Consider the following 20,566-nt stretch of genomic DNA (forward strand, 5'->3'; position numbering starts at 1 on the left):
ATCCAATTCATATCTCAACAATTCATATAAACACTACAGCTTTAAATATCAAGATTCCTTCACTTTTAACACATAATCAATGACAACAATAACAACAACAACAATCAAACCTAATCCACCATTATCAAATTAAAACAACTCCAATACGGCCAAACAGAACCTTAGCATTAGCATATATAGTTCCTTACATCCAATTAAAGCAATACGAGTTAATCCTCAATTACAACATCATTTAACTCCAATTACATTATAAGGAGAAGAAATCTTACCTTAACTTAGCTAAAACAGATCCTACAATCACTTGCACCAATTGCACCACTTCTTCTTCCTCAATTTAAATTCTAACGTTGCTGCCTCTTGGACGTTTAGAACATCTACTAGGGAATTATAATTTTCTTCCTTTCAAAATCTTGAAGTTAGGCGTGAGCTCAAGGTGGCAGCCATGGCTGTTTGTAATGAACTCTTCAAAATGAGTTTTGTGAATATGAAATGTGTATAACTAATGAGTCATCACCAATATATATATATGCAGCCAGCCTCATTGACACGTGCCCTACTTTGGCATGTCATCATCCATGCTCCAATTATATTTGTCCATGTTTTAGTGGGGCCCACTTAATAATCTGATCATGGTTGTTAATTTTCCACTTCACTAATGTTCCTACATTAATTGTAATTAATTTGCAAAACCGTGCAATATTAAAATTGGGATAAAAAAAAAAGTCCTTGTCTCATATCTCAAAAATAATCTTGTCCTTGAACTTATATCGATTAACTTACGAATAATCCAACGTACAAAAATACGGGATATAACAACTCTAGGGAGTATGCTTAGAAGTATGATTGGAGGAAAGCCCAATTCTTGGGAGGACCGTTTACCTTTGATTGAGTTTGCTTACAATCGGTCCCTCCATTCCTCTATTGGCATGACTCCATTTGAAGTATGTTATGGCTTTAATCCTTTGATTCCTTTAACCTTAACCCCTTTAGCTAGTGATGTTGTTGTGAGTTTAGATGCAAAGCAAAGGGCGGCCGAAATGATGAAAATCCATGCTAAGGTAAAGGAGAGCATTGACAAGGTCAACACCAAGGTAGCCAAGAGACAAAATCATGGGAGAAGAAAGGTGGACTTCCAACCCGATGATTGGGTTTGGGTTCACTTCCGAAAAGAAAGGTTCCCGCAAATGCGAAAAGGAAAATTGAGTCCAAGGAGAGATGGACCATTCAAAGTGCTTGAAAAGATCAATGACAATGCCTACAAGATCGACTTGCCAAGTGAGTATAATGTTCATAATGTTTTCAATGTGAGTGATCTTTCCTCTTGTGTTGTAGGTATGCCCTTAGATTCGAGGACGAATCTTCTCCAAGAAGGGGAGGATGATATGAACCCAACAAGAACAAGGCCTTTCACTAGAAGTCAAGCAAGAGAATTTAAAGAGTTGCAAGCCTTGTTCATGAAAAAGGATGCCTTGGAGGAGATTGGAGAGAAGACTTCGCGGATTTACAACGTTTGGGAGCTGGCATTGGAAGAATTGCAAAGTGGCTAGAAGCGTAAAATGGCTAAAAGTGCAACTATGGGGCTAAAATTGCAATTGGAGGTCATACTTTCAAGTTATGGGGTTAGAACGGTAATTGGAGGTCATAATTGCAAGTTATGAGACTTTAGATGCAATTGAAGACCCATGTGGGTATTTTTGCAAAAGAGCCACTTTAGGGCCTTTTGGTGTAATAGGCATTAGTATAAATAGTTCTTTTCATCCATTTGGAAGACTTAGCTTTGATATTGTGTGAACTCAAATATTGAGAGATTTTAGTTAATAGATAGATTGTTAGGTTACTACACTAAGTGTGATTTCATTGTTGCAAAGTGAATTTGCTTATCCATTGAATTCATCTAGATTGCTCATTTGTGGTTTTGCAATTGAGTCTTCTACTTGATTCAAATTACTTTGGTTCTTTTGGTTGAATTCACAATAGGAGGGTTTAAGTTTAATATACTTAGATTTTCCTATAGGATTCATTACTAATTGGGTCAAGTATCTATCTTCTATTTTCCTTAATCCCCAATTCTTCATCTATCTTTGTTTTCCTTTATTTTGATTTCCTTGTTCTTTTGATATTCTTAGAGTTTCCTTAGGTTGAATCTTATCAGCATTGCACACTAATGAACTAACCCCTTCTTTTCCGAGTTCTATTTCTTCTCTTTTGCAGGATCTTGATGATGTGTTTCCAACGGAACTCCCACAAGGATTGCCACCCTTGAGGGGAATTGAACACCAAATTGACTTTGTCCCGGGGTCTCAATTGCCAAACAAACTGGCTTATAGAGCCAACCCGGATATTACTAAGGAGCTTCAAAGGCAAATGGATGAGCTCCTTGAAAAGGGAGTTGAGCGAGAAAGTATGAGTCTATGTGCCGTGCCTGTGATCTTGGTGCCAAAGAAAGATGGATCATGGCACATGTGTGTTTATTGCCGAGCCATCAACAAGATTACGGTAAAGTATCGCCATCCCATACCTCGTCTTAATGACATGCTTGATGAGTTGAATGGTTCATGGATATTCTCTAAGATAGATCTTAGGAGTGGGTATCATCAAATTCGGATGAAACCCGGAGATGAGTGAAAAGTCGCATTCAAGACCAAGTTTGGTCTATATGAATGGTTGGTGATGCCTTTTGGTCTCACTAACGCTCCTAGTAATTTCATGCGTTTGATGAATCATGTGATGAAACCTTTTATTGGCAAATTCGTGGTTGTTTACTTTGATGAGATTTTTGTGTATACTAAAACCATGGATGAGCATGTTATTCACTTGAAATGTGTGTTTGAAGTGCTTAGACAAGAACAACTTTATGCTAATGTTGCTAAATGCTCTTTTTGTGTTGATGAAGTTGTTTTCTTGGGTTTTGTTGTGAGTTCAAGGGGCGTTAAGGTTGATGAATCCAAAATAGACGCTATTAAGAATTGGCCAACTCCTAAATCCATTGGTGATTTTAGAAGTTTTCATGGATTGGCTAGTTTTTATAAGCGGTTTGTTAAGGGGTTTAGTACCATAGCCGCTCTTTTGACCGAGGTAATCCGAAAGGATAAACCTTTTTCTTGGGGTGTGGAGCAAGCAAAGGCTTTTGAAACTCTAAAACAAATGCTTAGCTTCGCACCGTTGTTGCAATTACCCGATTTTGATAAAATCTTTAAAATTGAATGTGATGCTAGTAAAGTATGTATTGGTGTCGTTTTAATGCAAGACCAAAAACCCATTGCCTATTTTAGTGAAAAGCTTAAGGGTGCGACGTTGAATTACTCCACCTATGATCTTGAATTGTATGCTTTGATTAGAGCTTTGGGTAATTGGCAACACTACTTGTGGCCTAAAGAGTTTGTGATTAAGACCGACCATGAGTTCTTAAAACACCTTATGGCCCAAGGAAAGTTGAACAAAAGGCATGCTAGATGAGTTGAATTCCTTGAAACCTTCCTTTATGTAATCCAATACAAAAAGGGAAAGGAGAATGTAATGGTGGATGCCCTATCAAGGAAATATGTTTTGATTAATACCTTGTCTTCCAAATTGATGGGTTTTGAAAGCTTGAAAACATTGTATCCCGAGGGCCCAAGGAAAGTTGAACAAAAGGCATGCTAGATGAGTTGAATTCCTTGAAACCTTCCCTTATGTAATCTAATACAAAAAGGGAAAGGAGAATGTAATGGTGGATGCCCTATCAAGGAAATATGTTTTGATTAATACCTTGTCTTCCAAATTGATGGGTTTTGAAAGATTGAAAACATTGTATCCCGAGGGCCCCGTCTTTGCCAAAATCTTTCTAGATTGCGAAAAGTGGGAAAGGGAGAGGTGGATTAGGGATAGGTCTTCTACTCCCTATTCTAGGTTAGATGGTTTCTTGTTAAAAAACAAGCGTTTGTGTGTGCCCATGAGCTCTTGGAGGGAATTATTTGTGAAGGAGGCACACAATGGGGGATTGATGGGACATTTTGGGATTGATAAGACTTTGGGGATTCTTGAGGAACAATTTCATTGGCCTTATATACGGAGGGATGTAGCTAAGATTTGTGGCCAATACATTGAGTGTCGTGGCGCCGAGTCTAGACTCCTTCCCCATGGTTTGTATACCCTCTCCCCACCCCTTAACAACCTTGGGTTGATATTTTGATGGATTTTGTGTTGGGTTTTTGTCACAACCCGTAGATTGACTAGTGCCGATATACCTCGCTTAATCATAACCCGCTCATAGTAACTTATTAGAAACTTATATATATAAAGCATACACGGTGGCACATATACATACCTATACATATACAGATCATACATATAATCTGGGAATGTACAGGACACAAATATAACTGAACAGTGCTACCCACAACCCACGTACATGTCTCTAGTCATCGTGACATATACGGTGTACCCCGAGAATAAGCATACGCAATATGTACATAACGAAGAGTACGCCCGCTCATGCACACGCGGCATAACGCGACCCCGCGGAATATGTCTTGAGTAGAAATACATTAAATCAAAAGCGGAATGAGGGTTATAGAAATGTCACACCCCGACTTTATATATATAAAGCGAACCCTCGGACTCAGTACACACATGTTCTCTTGGATTCGTAGGACAAAGTAAGGTAAAATACATATAAAATTTTTTTCAAAATAAACACGGTTTGTAAATATAAGGCTCGTAAAATAAAAACACCTCAACCCGGTGGAACTGTTTTTTAGGGCGACACTCTCGACTCACGACTCGGCAAAGTCTCTGCATGTCATGGACCATAGCACGTGTATGCTGACTCGAGACTCTCCGGGGTGAGTGGAGCTTGCCAACATTGCTTTGGAACATCTTCTATAATGACGTACGTGGCATGAAACGCGAGCGCCCCACAAGAAGGGGCGTCGATCGAACAATGTACTGAGTATGTAAGGCATGAATAATAACATAGTAAGAAATGTATACATGAACGCGTAGAAACATAGAACATGTCATGGCCCCGACCTATACATAGGAATCATATCTTGCACCGAAACATAGAACATATCAAGATAACATACGTATGAGTGCGGGGGCGGATGCCATGTACTTGGTATATCGGGTCATAGTACCGCGGGCGGCTCGCCCGTACGGAATACTCCGGCTCGCCATAAATGTCCCGGGCATCCGCGTCGGGATGATAAGGCCTCCCGGTGGCAATGATACATAGTTCCTTCCCAATTCCCAAGTATACATAGTTCCCATCCCCCCAACCCTTGTTCATATTTAGCGTACGGGGAAACCAAGGAAAATCGTGTACTTATCGGAGTGACGTAAGGTCGGAATCCTCCGATCGCATTATGGAGTAATCATGGGCGCTTTGTCTCACCTTGGAGGAATGATAATCATAAAGGCGAGACTATCAACATAGAACATAGCATAGCATATCGGGTCATAGACATAGCATATCCGACATCATCATTGTCATCATAGAATCATAGTTGTCATAGAATCGTAGTCATCGTAGAATCATGGCCATCATAGGATCATAGTCATCGTAGAATCATAGGCATCATAGAATCATTGTCATCATAGAGTCATAGTCATCATAGAACCATAGCCATCATAGAATCATAGTCCCCATAGGATCATAGTCCCCATAGAATCATAGACATCATAGGATCATAGACATCATAGAATTATAGTCGTTGTTTAAGTCATAAAAACCGTCAATATTGTGAAACTTAGTTTTTAAAGAAAAAATAAAAACACTTGTAAACTTTTAGTAAAGAAAATCATACTTAGTTTTTAAAGAAAAATGTATATTTTAGAGAACAACTTGTAAACTTTTAATAGAGAAAATCATACCTTGGGGTCGAGGGTTTAGTTAAAACAACTCTTATTTAGTAGTCGGAATAATATCCAAAAGTTTTCTTTCGTAATATTTGAAATAAACCGAAGGAAGCCATAGGAGGAAATTAGGGAATAGTACATGAATCAAATTTGCGTATATTACAATTCATAGCGTCACTTAGGAGGGTCTTAGGGTATCGAGTCCTATTTGTGTAAGTTACGGATGTCTAAGGAGTTTTTTTCAACATTTCGCAAGTTCTAATTCAATTCTCGAATGAATAGTAGTTAAATTCAAACTCGGATTTCTAGGATTAGAATGGTCCGAGACACGTACTCAAGCCTATTACATCTAAGACATGCCATAGAAAGAAAGTGAGGCCTTACATACCTTTTTCCGCTCCTTCGCTACTCCAAATCCAAGTTGCAAATCCGCCTTAATCTCATTTGGTCACATTTACCAAACCTTAGTTAAGGGCATTTATGAGTCGATTCTTAAAGCAACAACGAAATTTCAATATAATCCGAGAATAATTCAACAACAACAACGAGAATAGAACTCGGCCAAACAACCAACAATCACATTAACGACTTCAATCAATATACTACTTTCTTCAAAACTTTCCAACACCATTGTTTTCCACACATGCAAGAACTTTATATTCAATTAACATAAGCTCTTGTTTGCAATATGGAATCCACATAACAACAACTAAACTATCTAATAACATGTCAATTCGGCCACCACCACAACTACAACCCATATTCTTACAAATTTCCACCCATTCCTTTATGCAATAACAACCAACACTTAACTAGAATTAATCCTTCTTACCATGAAACACAACACAATACACGGCCATGCACACACTACACACATTACACGGCCAACATACAACAACATTCATGTTTCATGCATTTTCCTCCATTTCTATGCATTACAACAACACACGGTAAACACAATTAATTCTTCTCTTTAGCATAACCATGCACACGGCCCAACATGTAAGTATACTAATACCAGCTTCCATGTTCTCATGATTTCTACTCATTTCCATATACTATAATACACATGAACCCTTTATAACACATAAAAAGGAATGAAATCCTACCTTTGTTCTTCAACTTCTTCACTTGGCTAGGGTTGGAATTTTGTACCAAAGAGTGATTCTTTCCTCCCAACAACCATACCATGTTGAAGAGCACCCTCATAGGAATGTAACAAGAAATAAATTTTTGGAATCAAATTTGGAGGCTTCATATTTTTTTTTCCTCCATGGTAATAGGCCATGGTTTCTCCTTCATCTTTTTTTTTTTGTTCTTGCCTTGGAGTGGAAGATGAATACATATATATATATAAGTCCTTAGGCATGTGAGGGGCACAACCCTCTCACTTTTTCTTGATTTTTCCTTCTTTTCCTTAATTTATTTCTAGAGTTTTCTTTTCTTTTTTTTCCTTTGAATTTCTAAAGATGACTTATTTAATCATCCTTTTCCCTCACATGGCCAATATGGCAAATGACCATTTTGCCCCTCAACTTTCTCAATATTACCATTTTGCCCCTAGCCTTCATATTTCCATGCCCGTTTTATTTCTCTTCTTGCCCTTAGCCTTTCTCAATATCAATAATATTCATAAACGGTATTCATAACCAACTTATGCACTAAAATAATTTTGAACGTCTTAACTTCCCGCGACGACTTTGAAATATCCAAATGTACGAAACGCGAGGTATAACAAGAAATAAGTATAGAATCCGAAAAAAAAACATAACTTGCCTTCTGAACCGCTTATTATGCATATACACAAGTCGGTAAGCCAAGTCATATCATAATCAGATCATCGCATCATCGTACATACGTATCGTACCCGGCCCTCTAGGGAGGGACTCGGTGAGGTATCACGTACATTATACACATATCAACGGAAATCATATACGAAGTACGGAAAACCAATATAATAATCGAATGTCGGCATGCTTATTTTATAAACATAAATCATGTATGTCAAAAACATATGTCATATATGGTCCATAATGGGACCCGTACGGAATGGGCGCCACAACTCATCATACTTCGGAAGTTTTTGTATATTCTCGAACATCTCCTCCAAATCGCATCATATTTCAGAATCATATCACATTTCGAACCAATCATATTTGAGAACTCATCATAATTCGTATCATATCATATATCAGAATCAGATCATATTTCAGACGCTCATCATACTTCGGAATCTCATCATACTTCGGATTGTGCGCACGATAATAACCGGCCCGGGACTCGGCGAAGGAAGTAACAATAATATGCACGAGCAGAATCGTAGGAATCATATACAATGTACAAAATTCATAAATCATATGCAGCATAAACATTTACCAAAATTTAGTAAATTAATCAGAACGAACCATTATTTACAGATTAGGGTCATAGTCCAATCAAATTTCCTTTTGAATGCCATTCGGGAACATATCAAACGAACTTTGGAAATCATAATTACATATCGAAGTCACATGCGTAACAATCCTTATTTAAAAGGCATCTAATTCAAAATTCTAGACTTACCAAATAAGTAGGGAATCCATGCTCGGAGATCAAGGTGAAAATAATACTAAATCCTTCTTAAAGGTCATTAAGGAGAATCATAGAAAAACCGCGGGCCCCACGGACGGGTGCCGACCCCATCCGATCCCGACTACGAGAGCTCGGGGAATGTTATGTCTTATGAAGTTACCTAATATGTTTCGGGGCGATCCGAGCTCATATGCAAAAGTTACGGGCGTTTGAAGTCCGGAACCTTTTAATAGCAAAAATTCCTTATAAGACTTTTGAAATTCCACCTTTTGAAAACATAAGAACCTTAGTTTGTTTACATCAAAGAATAAGTCTTTAGACACGAATAAAATACGCATCTAGGCTCGGATTCTAAGAGTGGAATTACCCCGAGGTTCAGGTCATAGCCTAGTGGTACTACGACATGCCAAAGAAGGGAAAGTAACACCTTACATACCTCGTCCGCTCACAGGCTAAATCAAGTCTCAACTCTCGGATGCTCCAAGATCTACATAACGCCAATATACCAAACATTAGCCATACGCATTTAAGCATTCAATTCCAAATGATCATTGAATTCTACCGAAATTTCGGCAGCATTTCCCCTGTAAATACACCAACCCCGAGATTTCAACTCGGCCAAATTCATCAACAACCAAACCAACAATCAAGCTACGACATCAACAATCAACTTAAAATACATTCTAACATTAATAGCTCTTTTTCTACATAATTCCACAACATTCATAATATTCCAATATACTCACCTCAACTACTTACATTCAAACCAATATCGACGTTTATACATTCGATTACTAATTCAAAACCATTCAAACAATATTCAAGAACGTTTTAAACAATTCACACAATATTTCCAACAATCCAACCCCACTTCCACCTTACCCGAAATCTCTCCCCAACTCAACATAACAACTCTAACACATTTCTTTCTTCTTGAACTCATGAACTACACCAACAATCTACACTTTAACAATGTCATTACCATAAACATAAAATCCACATAAGAATTGCATTAACTTCCAAATCAGCCCACAACCATTACAACTTCAATTTGAACCATAACACTTCCATTATCAACATAAAATCTACACAACAACAACAACCAACACGCTAAATAAAATTAATTCATTCTTGACATACACATTACATATACACACGGTCCCAACACCCTATATACGGCCACAACATCAAATTTCAAATTCCATAGTTTTCATCCCACTTCTACACACTACAACAACACACAAACATGCTAGGTACAATTAGTTCTTCACTCCCTACACACACACATATACACGGCCACACACACACACACTCACGGCTAGACTTCCACATCCATTATTTTCATGATTTTCATTCATTTCCACATCTAACAACATACATAAACCATGCATATCATCTAAAAGAGAAGATTAAACCTTACCTTCTTCACTCCCTCCTTCACTTAGCTATGGCTTGTTCTTGCAAAAATAAGGGATTTTCTTGCTCCAACAATTGTCCCACGTTAAAGAGGACCCTTCAATGGTTGGAATTGCTAGAAGAAATTATTTTTTGGATGGCTTAAAAATTGTCTTGAATTTCCATGGATATGGCCGAATATGGCCTTCCTTTGTCTCTCAAAGTTTCTTGAAAATTCTATGTGGTGAAGATGATGAAAAATGTGACCAAATTAATCATCTTTCACTACATATATTTAACTTCCATGTGGCCATGGCCCACATCCCATGTGGCCGGCCACATGCCCTTCTTTTTCTTTTTTTTTTTTTGAATTTTTCAACTTTCCAAAAATAGAATACTTACTAAAAATGGAACTTAACCCCAAATGTTTCCTTAACATTTCCATACCAATAAAATCATACACAATTCAAGCCTTTAAAGCGAACAAAAGTCTCTGCTTCATATCTCGGAATGGTCTTGTCCTCAACTAATCAAAGTTGACTTGGATTATCCCGACGTACGAAATACGGGATATAACATCCTTCCCCCCTTTAGAACATTCGTCCTCGAATGTTCAACTAGTCTTATAAAATTGGATAAGTATCTCGGGGGTTTCCTTTGTTTCCATAATATACAATCTCATTCACCGATGGTATTTCTCTTTTAATTTCCCCTTTAGCCTCTCAAGTTATCTCCTTTCCATTATCATTCCGTCACAACACTTTAAGACGGCCACGTCTTTAGTGCGCAACATTCTCACCTTATAACAATGTAGCCAGGTCCACGACATATCTTGAGTTAGACTCATCTTCCTTGTCGAATCTTGTTACGCCTTTCGTGGAGCACATAAGTTCGCCCTATTTTGGTAGCCAACTACTCTGACCATCTCGCTTCATTCCCGCTTTCTAACATCACACCCTCCAAGACCTCTGCAACTCATCATTCAACACTACCTCAATTTCTATCCTAATTTCCACCCCTTCCTTGCTGGCTTTGTATCCTATGAACTCGTCTCGGTAAGGAACTTTAACTATGGCCCGAGTATCCGTATCCAATATTTTGTAGTGTCAATTGTATCCATTCAACACTTGTGTTTCTCGCACCCACTTCCCCCCTTTTGGGGCATACTTATCATTACTTGATTATGCTTTGCCCTGTATTCGCATTTTCTAATCTCAGTCAAGCAACACTTTTGTTCCGACTTTTTGATTCCCGTGCCGTTGACCTTTTCATTTTTTTCCTCTTTCCATGTCTTATTGTATTAACTCCTCCCCAGCCTAACTTGTCGTGAGAACAGCATCAGCTTGCTCAAGACATTTGCGCCAGTTATTTTTCTTTTCAATCGAACTCCGTTATCCTGTCCGATTACCCCCTTCCAAATACCGTTACATTGGTTGCCGGAGTACGTACACCCGCTAATATAGGGGTATCACACGCTTTCCTGTACGTATTCATACTTGCCAACATCTCACTTTCAAAAGGTTCCTAAACACTACTCAATCCACCTTAATTCCAGAACTGTGATGCCTCTTCTTTCTTTTCCCCGGTCTAGTCCTCTCCGGCCTACGCGACCTCTTAAAATTTTCATATACTCAGTATATTCTAAGTCCCTTTAGACTACTCTAGCTCCTCATTTGCTCTTTTGGCTAAAGTTGTGAGACTTTCGAAACTTAAGTTAATTGGGGTCACCCATCCGGAATTTCCCTCACTCTAGCACGCTTAATTCGGATCTTCGATGAAATACGATGCTCTAATGTATAATCGCGTTCTCTTCACCGCATGACCTTCGTCACGTAATTTGGAGTAAAGTAAAGTCTTGACGGAGTTTCCGGATGCCCTCGTAGCACAATTACTATTTTGCCCCTCTCTCGATTCTACATATTCACTGTCACCTATGGGTACACCCATTATTCGTCTTAGTCTCCGGGTTCCCAATTTGACGGACACACCTTGACCGCCGTTATTTATACATACTCCGTTATCGGCTTCTAAATTTCTACCTATCGTTGTTTAATAACATTCACACATTGCACATACATAAAAATATTATAATAAAGGCTCATATACCGTATCCACATCGGTGCCGCCTCCGGTCCCGTCGGCCGTACTAAAGCATATATGCGGTTAAGGATAGAGGCTCGCCACGACCTTCGCCGCGGCCCGCCGAGATCGGCATATGCGCCCGTTGATGTGGCGTGATTTTACGCCACAACCGGATGCTTTCTAGCTACACTTGTTTTTTAAGCGAGTCTATGTGATTTTACGTGTTTTTTTAGTGTTTTTCAGGTAAAGGAACATATTTGGCAAGATCACGGTTGAGTGCGATCATGGTCGTAAATTGATGTTTACGGACCGTATTCTACAATACGGGCCGTACTCCATGGTCGTGTTTAAGGATAACAGAACCAGAAAGTCAAACTGAGAAGATGGTGGTTTACGAGCTAGGTTTACGGACCGTATTTCAGTTTACGGTCCGTATTCCATCACGTATTTAACCGTTCAAACATCCGGGGGCGTAAAGTCCGAGATTAGCAGGATGTTGGAATACGACCAACTTACGGACCGTAAACCACTTTACGGTCCGTATTTCAAAAGGGGAAGTTGTCACACCCGAATCAACTTGGGCGTAAACCACTTTACGGTCCGTAAAGTGATTTACGGACCGTATTTCATCATGACGGACCGAAGTGCAAAATCTGTAACTTGTGTATTTTTCCAAACATATAAATAGTTCATCGTAGGGTTTTAGTAGGAGTTCTGATATTTTTAGTTTTGACTTAGAACATAAAATACTCTCAAGTTTTTGAAGGTTCTAACACCAATCCAATTATTCTCAATTCCTCTTTTATTCAAAGTAAGCAATTATGAATTCTTCAACTTCTTGTTTCTTGTTCTTTGTCATGAGTAGCTAATTTCCTTTACTAGGGTTGTGAACCCAATTGATGGGTGTTTTGTGATTGGGTTGTGATTGATATACAAATAATGGATCATTAGGGTTTGTTTATTCTTCATTCTTCATTCATAATTAATGGTTGCAAACATTGATTAAAGCCACAAACCCTTGATTTATTTGGGAAAATAATTAGGGTTGGTAAGAATAAACAACAAGAACTCAAAGCATTAAACTTTGTTTAATAAATTCACTTAGGAATAAGAAGAATTTACTTGGCATGATTAATCATTCTTCATAACCACTTTCTTATATTTGGGAAAATCATAGAAAGACATAATCTTTATTTATTGGGAAATAGTAAAGATTCACATAGAGATTAAGTGCATTCATTCTATGATCCATTAGAAGTATATCAAGATCAACATCCATGATCATACACCCTATCTAATGGGGACACAACCTTAGTTTCTTTTACCATAAACTTCCACCACATAAATAGATTAGCAATTAGTTATAGTAAAAAACCAATCTTTACCAAAATCATCGGATTAAGACATTAGACCTAGAACTTAGCATCTACGACTTTAGTAACCTTTTCACACCATAACGTGGGATTCCGACCCCAACCTTGTTGGGTTACTATATTTGACAACGTCCGCGTTATACCATTAATAGGCGTAATTTGAGCGTATCAAAATTTGGCGCCGTTGCCGTGGGAATACGGTTTTGAAATTACTAAATAAGTGTTTGCTTTGATTAAAGTCTTTTCTTATTCCATCACACCTTGTTTGCTACTTTGTGTAAACCAGGTGATCATGAATCAAAATCGTGGAAACTCATCGTGTTGGTAATCTGGAATCGTTTGAACGATCAAATGACGAATCGATGAGGAGAATATTTTGCCGAGCTTGCTCAAGAGGAAGACTATGCATCTGCTATTGTTCAACCTCGAGTTGGAGCGGCGACCGTGGGGAGACTCAACTCGCACATACACGAAACTTGAGATATTTTCGATTCTACCGAAAATGACCCTCAACGTCATTTCAGCAATTTTGTGGACGTGTGTGCTAATCACATCCAAAGCACAATGTTCCATATACCAAAATTCGACTAAGGTGGACCGGTCCATCGCTACGAGTAAGGAAAAGATGGACCGGCAAATGACTCGTAAACCGAGAAACGCACCTCCCGACCACCTCTCGTACGGACATCTCTTATACGTATGACGACGGCCACAAATAAAAAAAGCACCGTAGCACGGTAGCACTCTCTCGGATGATATTGTGAGAAACCGAGGCATAGGTGGCCTCGGCGGCGAACCCTCGTGGCCCCTCGCGACCCGAAGCTCGGAGCTCGACCGGCCTCCCGAATACCCCGTACCTAGCCGCACCAAATATCCACGAACCGTGGGGGCGTACTCCCGGCCGGGCCCGGAATATACATAACGTCGCACGAAATGTAACCGGCCCGGGATCGTGGCCGCCTCGAAAATCTCCGTAATACGGCGGGCCGAGTAACCGCGTCATAGTCTCATGACTCGAGCCTCCGGAATCCTCCTCCAAGTGGAAATAAGCCTCTCGTAAGTTATTTCCAAAAATCATTAAGGCCATAAGCATAGAAGGGCCGTGGGCCCAATCGGGATAACTCGCCCCATCGGACCGGTGGCGGCCCCACAATCCGAGCGCGTCCGCCTCGTATGCAGAATCAAACGTTTGAAGTTCGGACCCTATACTCCCGAACATTCTCCTACCGTCTTTCAAAACTCAAATCATTTGAAAACCAAGAATCTTAGTTTAGTGATGGGGTGGTGGGCCGGAACAAAGGCACAACTCATCCCATAGAGGGATAACCCTCAGGCTCGGGTCATAGCCTCTCCCATGACTCATGCCAAATTAGAAAAAGTAACGCCTTACATACGGGACCGATACGATGCCAACTCCACCGACCGGCTCGCAGGCCCATTAACAAGCCGCAACACACGCCGCATCGTTCGACGAACATTAATTTCTACCGAGGGTCCTCCTGCTTTGACCCGAAGAACTCGGCGGATTACAACCAAACCAACGGCCCTACAACATCAATAATCATTCGGAGTCATATCGCTCCGTTCCAACATTAAACACCTCGCCCGAAAATTCCAATATGTCAATATCGGGTGGCCGTTCGTCCTCCGCCCCCGGGAGAGCCGGAGCTCGGCACTCGAACCTCGGGGCGGCGGTGGAGCCGTTCCTCGTCCCCCAAACCCGCACCGATTCTCTCTAAGATGGGTGGCACTAACCGGCCGACGGGGCACAATGTTAGGATAATACGAGCACGGGCCCAAGTAAATCTTCCAAACGGGTCCGACCCGATCTCCCTGGATCATCCGCTCGCTAACGTAGACCTGCCCTTCCGGCAAGTAACATTTGCCATCCTTTTCAAACGAGGCAGCCGAAAACCTACATATATATAGGAGTCACACACATAATAACACACTACATCGCACAAGGAAAAAGATCGTAAGGAAAGGATAATATCCTAAATGTCACACAGCCACGGCGTTTATGACGTGGTGCACCCCAACACACCGATCGGAGGACTTACTAGACACGTCCACACGACATTCTGAGGACTAATTAATTCTTACGATTTCTTCTTCACTTCACACGACCCAACCCCGTAGATCGTGACTAGTGCCCGAGCTGGGCACTCGCTCCCTTTTCTAATCATAACCCGCTCATAGTAACTTATTAGAAACTTATATATATAAAACATACACGGTGGCACATATACATACCTATACATATACAGATCATACATATAATCTGGGAATGTACAGGACACAAATATAATTGCCGAAAAAAGGCTACCCACAACCCACGTACATGTCTACGGCCCTTAAGAGTCATAACGAGAATCATATGATGGGACGGGGCCCCGCCATGCTTTTATGAATAAGCATACGCAATATGTACATAACGAAGAGTCCGTACTTCAAATGTGGGCTCTTGACAAAGGAGCACTCCAAAATAGCAGCAGGAGTCCTAGGCGACGGCTCACCCAAACGAGTACCGTACCGCGCGGCATGAAACGCGACCCCGAAGAAAAGGGGTCGATACGGAATATGTCCGAGTATGTAAAAGGGAAATACATTAAACAGAATCAAAACCGGAATGAGGGTTATAGAAATAAGTATAGAATCCGAAAAAAAAAACATAACTTGCCTTTTAAACCGCTTATTATGCATATACACAAGTCGGTAAGCCAAGTCATATCATAATCAGATCATCGCATCATCGTACATACGTATCGTACCCGGCCCTCTAGGGAGGGACTCGGTGAGGTATCACGTACATTATACATATATCACTTACCGAAAATCATATACGAAGTACAGAAAACAAATATAATAATCAGAATGTCAGCATGCTTATTTTATAAACATAAATCATGTATGTCAAAAACATATGTCATATATGGTCCATAATGGGACCCGACGGACGGAACGTGGTCGCCCCTCCTGCCTTGGGCGCCACAACTCATCATACTTCGGAAGTTTTTGTATATTCTCCGAACATCTCCTCCAAATCGCATCATATTTCAGAATCATATCACATTTCAGAACCACATCATATTTCAGAACTCATCATACTTCGTATCATATCATATATCAGAATCAGATCATATTTCAGACGCTCATCATACTTCGGAATCTCATCATACTTCGGATTGTGCGCACGATAATAACCGGCCCGAGACTCGGCGAAGGAAGTAACAATAATATGCACGAGCAGAATCGTAGGAATCATATACAATACACAAAATTCATAAATCATATGCAGTATAAACATTTACCAAAATTTAATAGACTAGTCAGAACAAACCATTATTTACAGATTAGGGTCATAGTCCAATCAAGTTCCCTTTTTGCGTGCTAGTCGGGAACGTATCAAACGAACTTTGGAAATCATAATACATATCGAAGTCATATGCGTAACTATCCTTATTTAAAATGCATGAAATTCATAACTCTAGACTTACCAAATAAGTAGGGAATCCATGCTCGGAGATCAAAGTGAAAATAATACTAAATTTTTCTTAAAGGTCATTAAGGAGAATCATAGAAAAACCACGGGCCCCACGGACGGGTGCCGACCCCATCGGAGCCCGACTACGAGAGCTCGGGGAATGTTATGTCTTATGAAGTTACCTATTATGTTTCGGGGCGATCCGAGCTCATATGCAAAAGTTACGGGCGTTTGAAGTCCGGAACCTTTTAATAGCAAAAATTCCTTATAAGACTTTTGAAATTCCACCTTTTGAAAACATAAGAACCTTAGTTTGCTTACATCAAAGAATAAGTCTTTAGACACGAATAAAATACGTATCTAGGCTCGGATTCTAAGAGTGGAATTACCTCGAGGTTCAGGTCATAGCCTAGTGGTACTACGACATGCCAAAGAAGGGAAAGTAACGCCTTACATATCTCGTCCGCTCGCAAGCTAAATCAAGTCTCAACTCTCGGATGCTCCAAGATCTACATAACGCCAATATACCAAACATTAGCCATACGCATTTAAGCATTCAATTCCAAATGATCATTGAATTCTACCGAAATTTCGGCAGCATTTCCCCTGTAAATACACCAACCCCAAGATTTCAACTCGGCCAAATTCATCAACAACCAAACCAACAATCAAGCTACGACATCAACAATCAACTTAAAATACATTCTAACATTAATAGCTCTTTTTCTACATAATTCCACAACATTCATAATATTCCAATACTCACCTCAACTACTTACATTCAAACCATTATCGACGTTTATACATTCGATTACTAATTCAAAACCATTCAAACAATATTCAAGAATGTTTAAACAGTTCACACAATATTTCCAACAATCCAACCCCACTTCCACCTTACCCGAAATCTCTCCCCAACTCAATATAACAACTCTAACACATTTCTTTCTTCTTGAACTCATGAACTACACTAACAATCTACACTTTAACAATGTCATTACCATAAACATAAAATCCACATAAGAATTATATTAACTTCCAAATCAGCCCACAACCATTACAACTTCAATTTGAACCATAACACTTCCATTATCAACATAAAATCTACACAACAACAACAACCAACACGCTAAATAAAATTAATTCATTCTTGACATACACATTACATATACACACGGTCCCAACACTCTATATACGGCCACAACATCAAATTTCAAATTCCATAGTTTTCATCCCACTTCTACACACTACAACAACACACAAACATGCTAGGTACAATTAGTTCTTCACTCCCTACACACACATATAGGCACGGCCACACACACTGTTATATCTCGTGTTTTTGCACATTCGAGAAATTTGGACATAATTGTGATTTGTGAGAATAAGGCCATGCTTTGATTTTTTTGTGGTGTGTATGTTGTTACTTATGGAAAATATTGACCCGAGAACATTGGAGATGGCCTGAGGGCAAAATTGAAATCTTGGAAATTTGTTTCGGGAAATTGCAAAATATGATTCATAAGTAATTGGGCTCAAAAAAAAAAGAGAAAAATTGAGGCCCAAGAGATGTGGGTGGCCGGCCAACCATGCTTGGCCCAAGCCCATGCCACGTGAAAATCATGTGACCATTTAATCATTAAGGGAGCATGTATATATACATGACTCAACCTTAGAAACTTGTAGAAAAATCAAGAACTTGAAGAAGAAAAAGACCACCCCAAGTTTCGGCCATGACCATGGAATTCTAGCTCCTTGAAACCTTGCTTCTAAAATTATTTTCTTGTGATATTCCTACTAATTCAAGGCTCCTCTACAACTTGGTGTGGTTACTTTGAGGGATAGGACACTTGATTCATCAATCTAGCGTTTTGGACAAGTGAAAGACTTTGGAAGAAAAGGTAAGATTTCATCCCCTTTTATGTGTTGTAAGGCCTTTGTTTATGTTGCAAGGAGAAGTGTGTGGAGGAGAATAAAAGTCATGAAAATAGGGGGTATATGCATGTGGCCGAATGCATGTGCATGTGTGTAGATGAATGAACCAATTTTATTTTGATGTTAGAGTGAATAATGTTGAATGGAAATTATGGAATTATGATGTGTGTGTGTGTGTGCATGGCCGTGTGGTGCATGTGTGTGTTGTGACCGTGTGGAGTCTTGCATGGAAGGGAGATGGATTAAATTATTTAGTATGTTAATTGTGTTGTAGAAGTCTTGTGATGAAAATGGAAGGTTAATGGTTCTAGTTGGCATGAGAAAATTGTTGTTAAGTTGTTGTCGGAAAGTATGTGATTTTATTATAGTTTATGTATTTATGAAAATGAATTTGTAAGATGCAAATTGTTGTCGTTGTAAATGAAATTGGAAGATAAGAATATGTTGTGGATGTTTATGTCGAAGGTTGGAAGTTTGGGATGCATTATGGCTTGGATGGAAAGTTTGTATATTATGTATATTTTGTGAATATTTTGTAGAAATGATATGAAATGTCTTCGAATTATATTTGAATGGTTTTGGATTAGTAAATGAATATGAGAACGTTGACATGAAGTTGGAAGTGTGAAGTTGGAATGAGAGTTATTGCATAATGTAGAAAAGAAGAACCTTTATGTTAGAATGTGTTTTTGTTGTGACTCTTGATGTTGTTGTTGGGTTGGTTGTTGCTATTTTGGCCGAGTTTAATTCTCGGGGATGTTGTATTTATAGGGGAGGCGCTGCCGAAATTTCGGTAGACAAGTATGGGTTTGAGATTGAATTCCTAAAGCTTGAATTCACATTTGGTAATTGTGACCATTTGTAGATTTTGGAGCAAACGGGAATTGAGTTTAAGCGAGCATAAGACGTCCGTAAGGTATGTAAAGCCTATCTTTTCTTCTTTTGGCATGTCCTAGTCCTACTAGGTTAAGATCGGAACCTCGGGGATAATTCTGCTCTTGGAAATTCGAGTTTGATTTTGCATACTATTCATTCGAGCGCAATTGAACTATAAGCCTTATATTTGATTAAAAGAATGCTTAAACCTTCGTAACTTCCACAAATGTATCCGAATCGCTCCGAAACTTTACGGATAACTTTATGGAGCCTAATGTTTGTAATTTATGTTCGCCGCCTCGACTTGACCCGAGGTGGGCCGCAAGTCCCGAGACTTCCCTTATTTGATTTGTTTGATTCATTTTCGTATGATATGAAAAGGAAGTGTTTGCCTATGACTCTAAGGTCCGTTTGAAATGTCCTATAATGATATTTGAACGTTCTTACTATGAATGATACTAAATTTTCCGAGAATAACCTACGATGTATTTTTTCGAAAAATTGATAACTTAAAAGTCCGCGACTTTTGTATATTAATTCCGATTAACTCGATACTCATTTTGAGCCTTCTGATCCTAATGTGTTCGTATATGAAATTATGTGTCGAGTTACGGAACTTACTTTTGATATATATATGGTTTACGCACTACTCGCTCGTGCCAATGATTATGATTTCGTTCGCGGTGCCGGGCCGATTTTGTAATCGTGCGCTTTATGACACATTCGGCGGTATGATGTGTTACGGTTTCGAGACCTCGCCATAGGGCCGGTTACCGTTTATGGTGTTATGATGTGATATGGCATCGATATATTCGATGATTTGATGTGTGTGATGTTATGATGTGTTCGGAGATGTACGGAGATTTGAAAACCACGGAGTATGATGTGTTGTGGCACCGGCGTCGGGGGTGACCACGTTCCCCGAGCCTTATGCATGATTTTTATTTGCATTACGTACATTTGCATTCCGCACGGGTTTGATCGTTACTTCGTATTTTTACGTATCTTCGAC

At 39.4% G+C, this 20,566-nt stretch overlaps 1 protein-coding gene across 1 annotated transcript; it reads left to right on the top strand.

Annotated features, from left to right (window-relative positions):
- The first annotated feature begins 839 nt into the window (after nucleotides 1–839).
- LOC132045607 (uncharacterized) lies at nucleotides 840–2,625 on the top strand. The gene is made up of 3 exons (XM_059436191.1): nucleotides 840–1,275; nucleotides 1,333–1,520; nucleotides 2,212–2,625. Exons 1-3 carry the CDS (start codon nucleotides 840–842, stop codon nucleotides 2,623–2,625), a joined length of 1,038 nt encoding a protein of 345 aa, XP_059292174.1.
- Nucleotides 2,626–20,566: the final 17,941 nt, after the last annotated feature.

This window comes from Lycium ferocissimum, unplaced genomic scaffold, assembly GCF_029784015.1.
Source record: "Lycium ferocissimum isolate CSIRO_LF1 unplaced genomic scaffold, AGI_CSIRO_Lferr_CH_V1 ctg7220, whole genome shotgun sequence".
Classification (NCBI taxonomy): Eukaryota; Viridiplantae; Streptophyta; class Magnoliopsida; order Solanales; family Solanaceae; genus Lycium; species Lycium ferocissimum.

Excerpts from the sequence above, each read along its gene's own strand:
- LOC132045607 (XM_059436191.1), top strand. The coding sequence starts at position 840 with ATGATTGGAGGAAAGCCCAATTCTTGGGAGGACCGTTTACCTTTGATT. Across the intron at positions 1,276-1,332 it reads CTACAAGATCGACTTGCCAA|GTATGCCCTTAGATTCGAGG; the intron begins GTGAGTATAATG and ends CTTGTGTTGTAG. Across the intron at positions 1,521-2,211 it reads TTTACAACGTTTGGGAGCTG|GATCTTGATGATGTGTTTCC; the intron begins GCATTGGAAGAA and ends TCTCTTTTGCAG.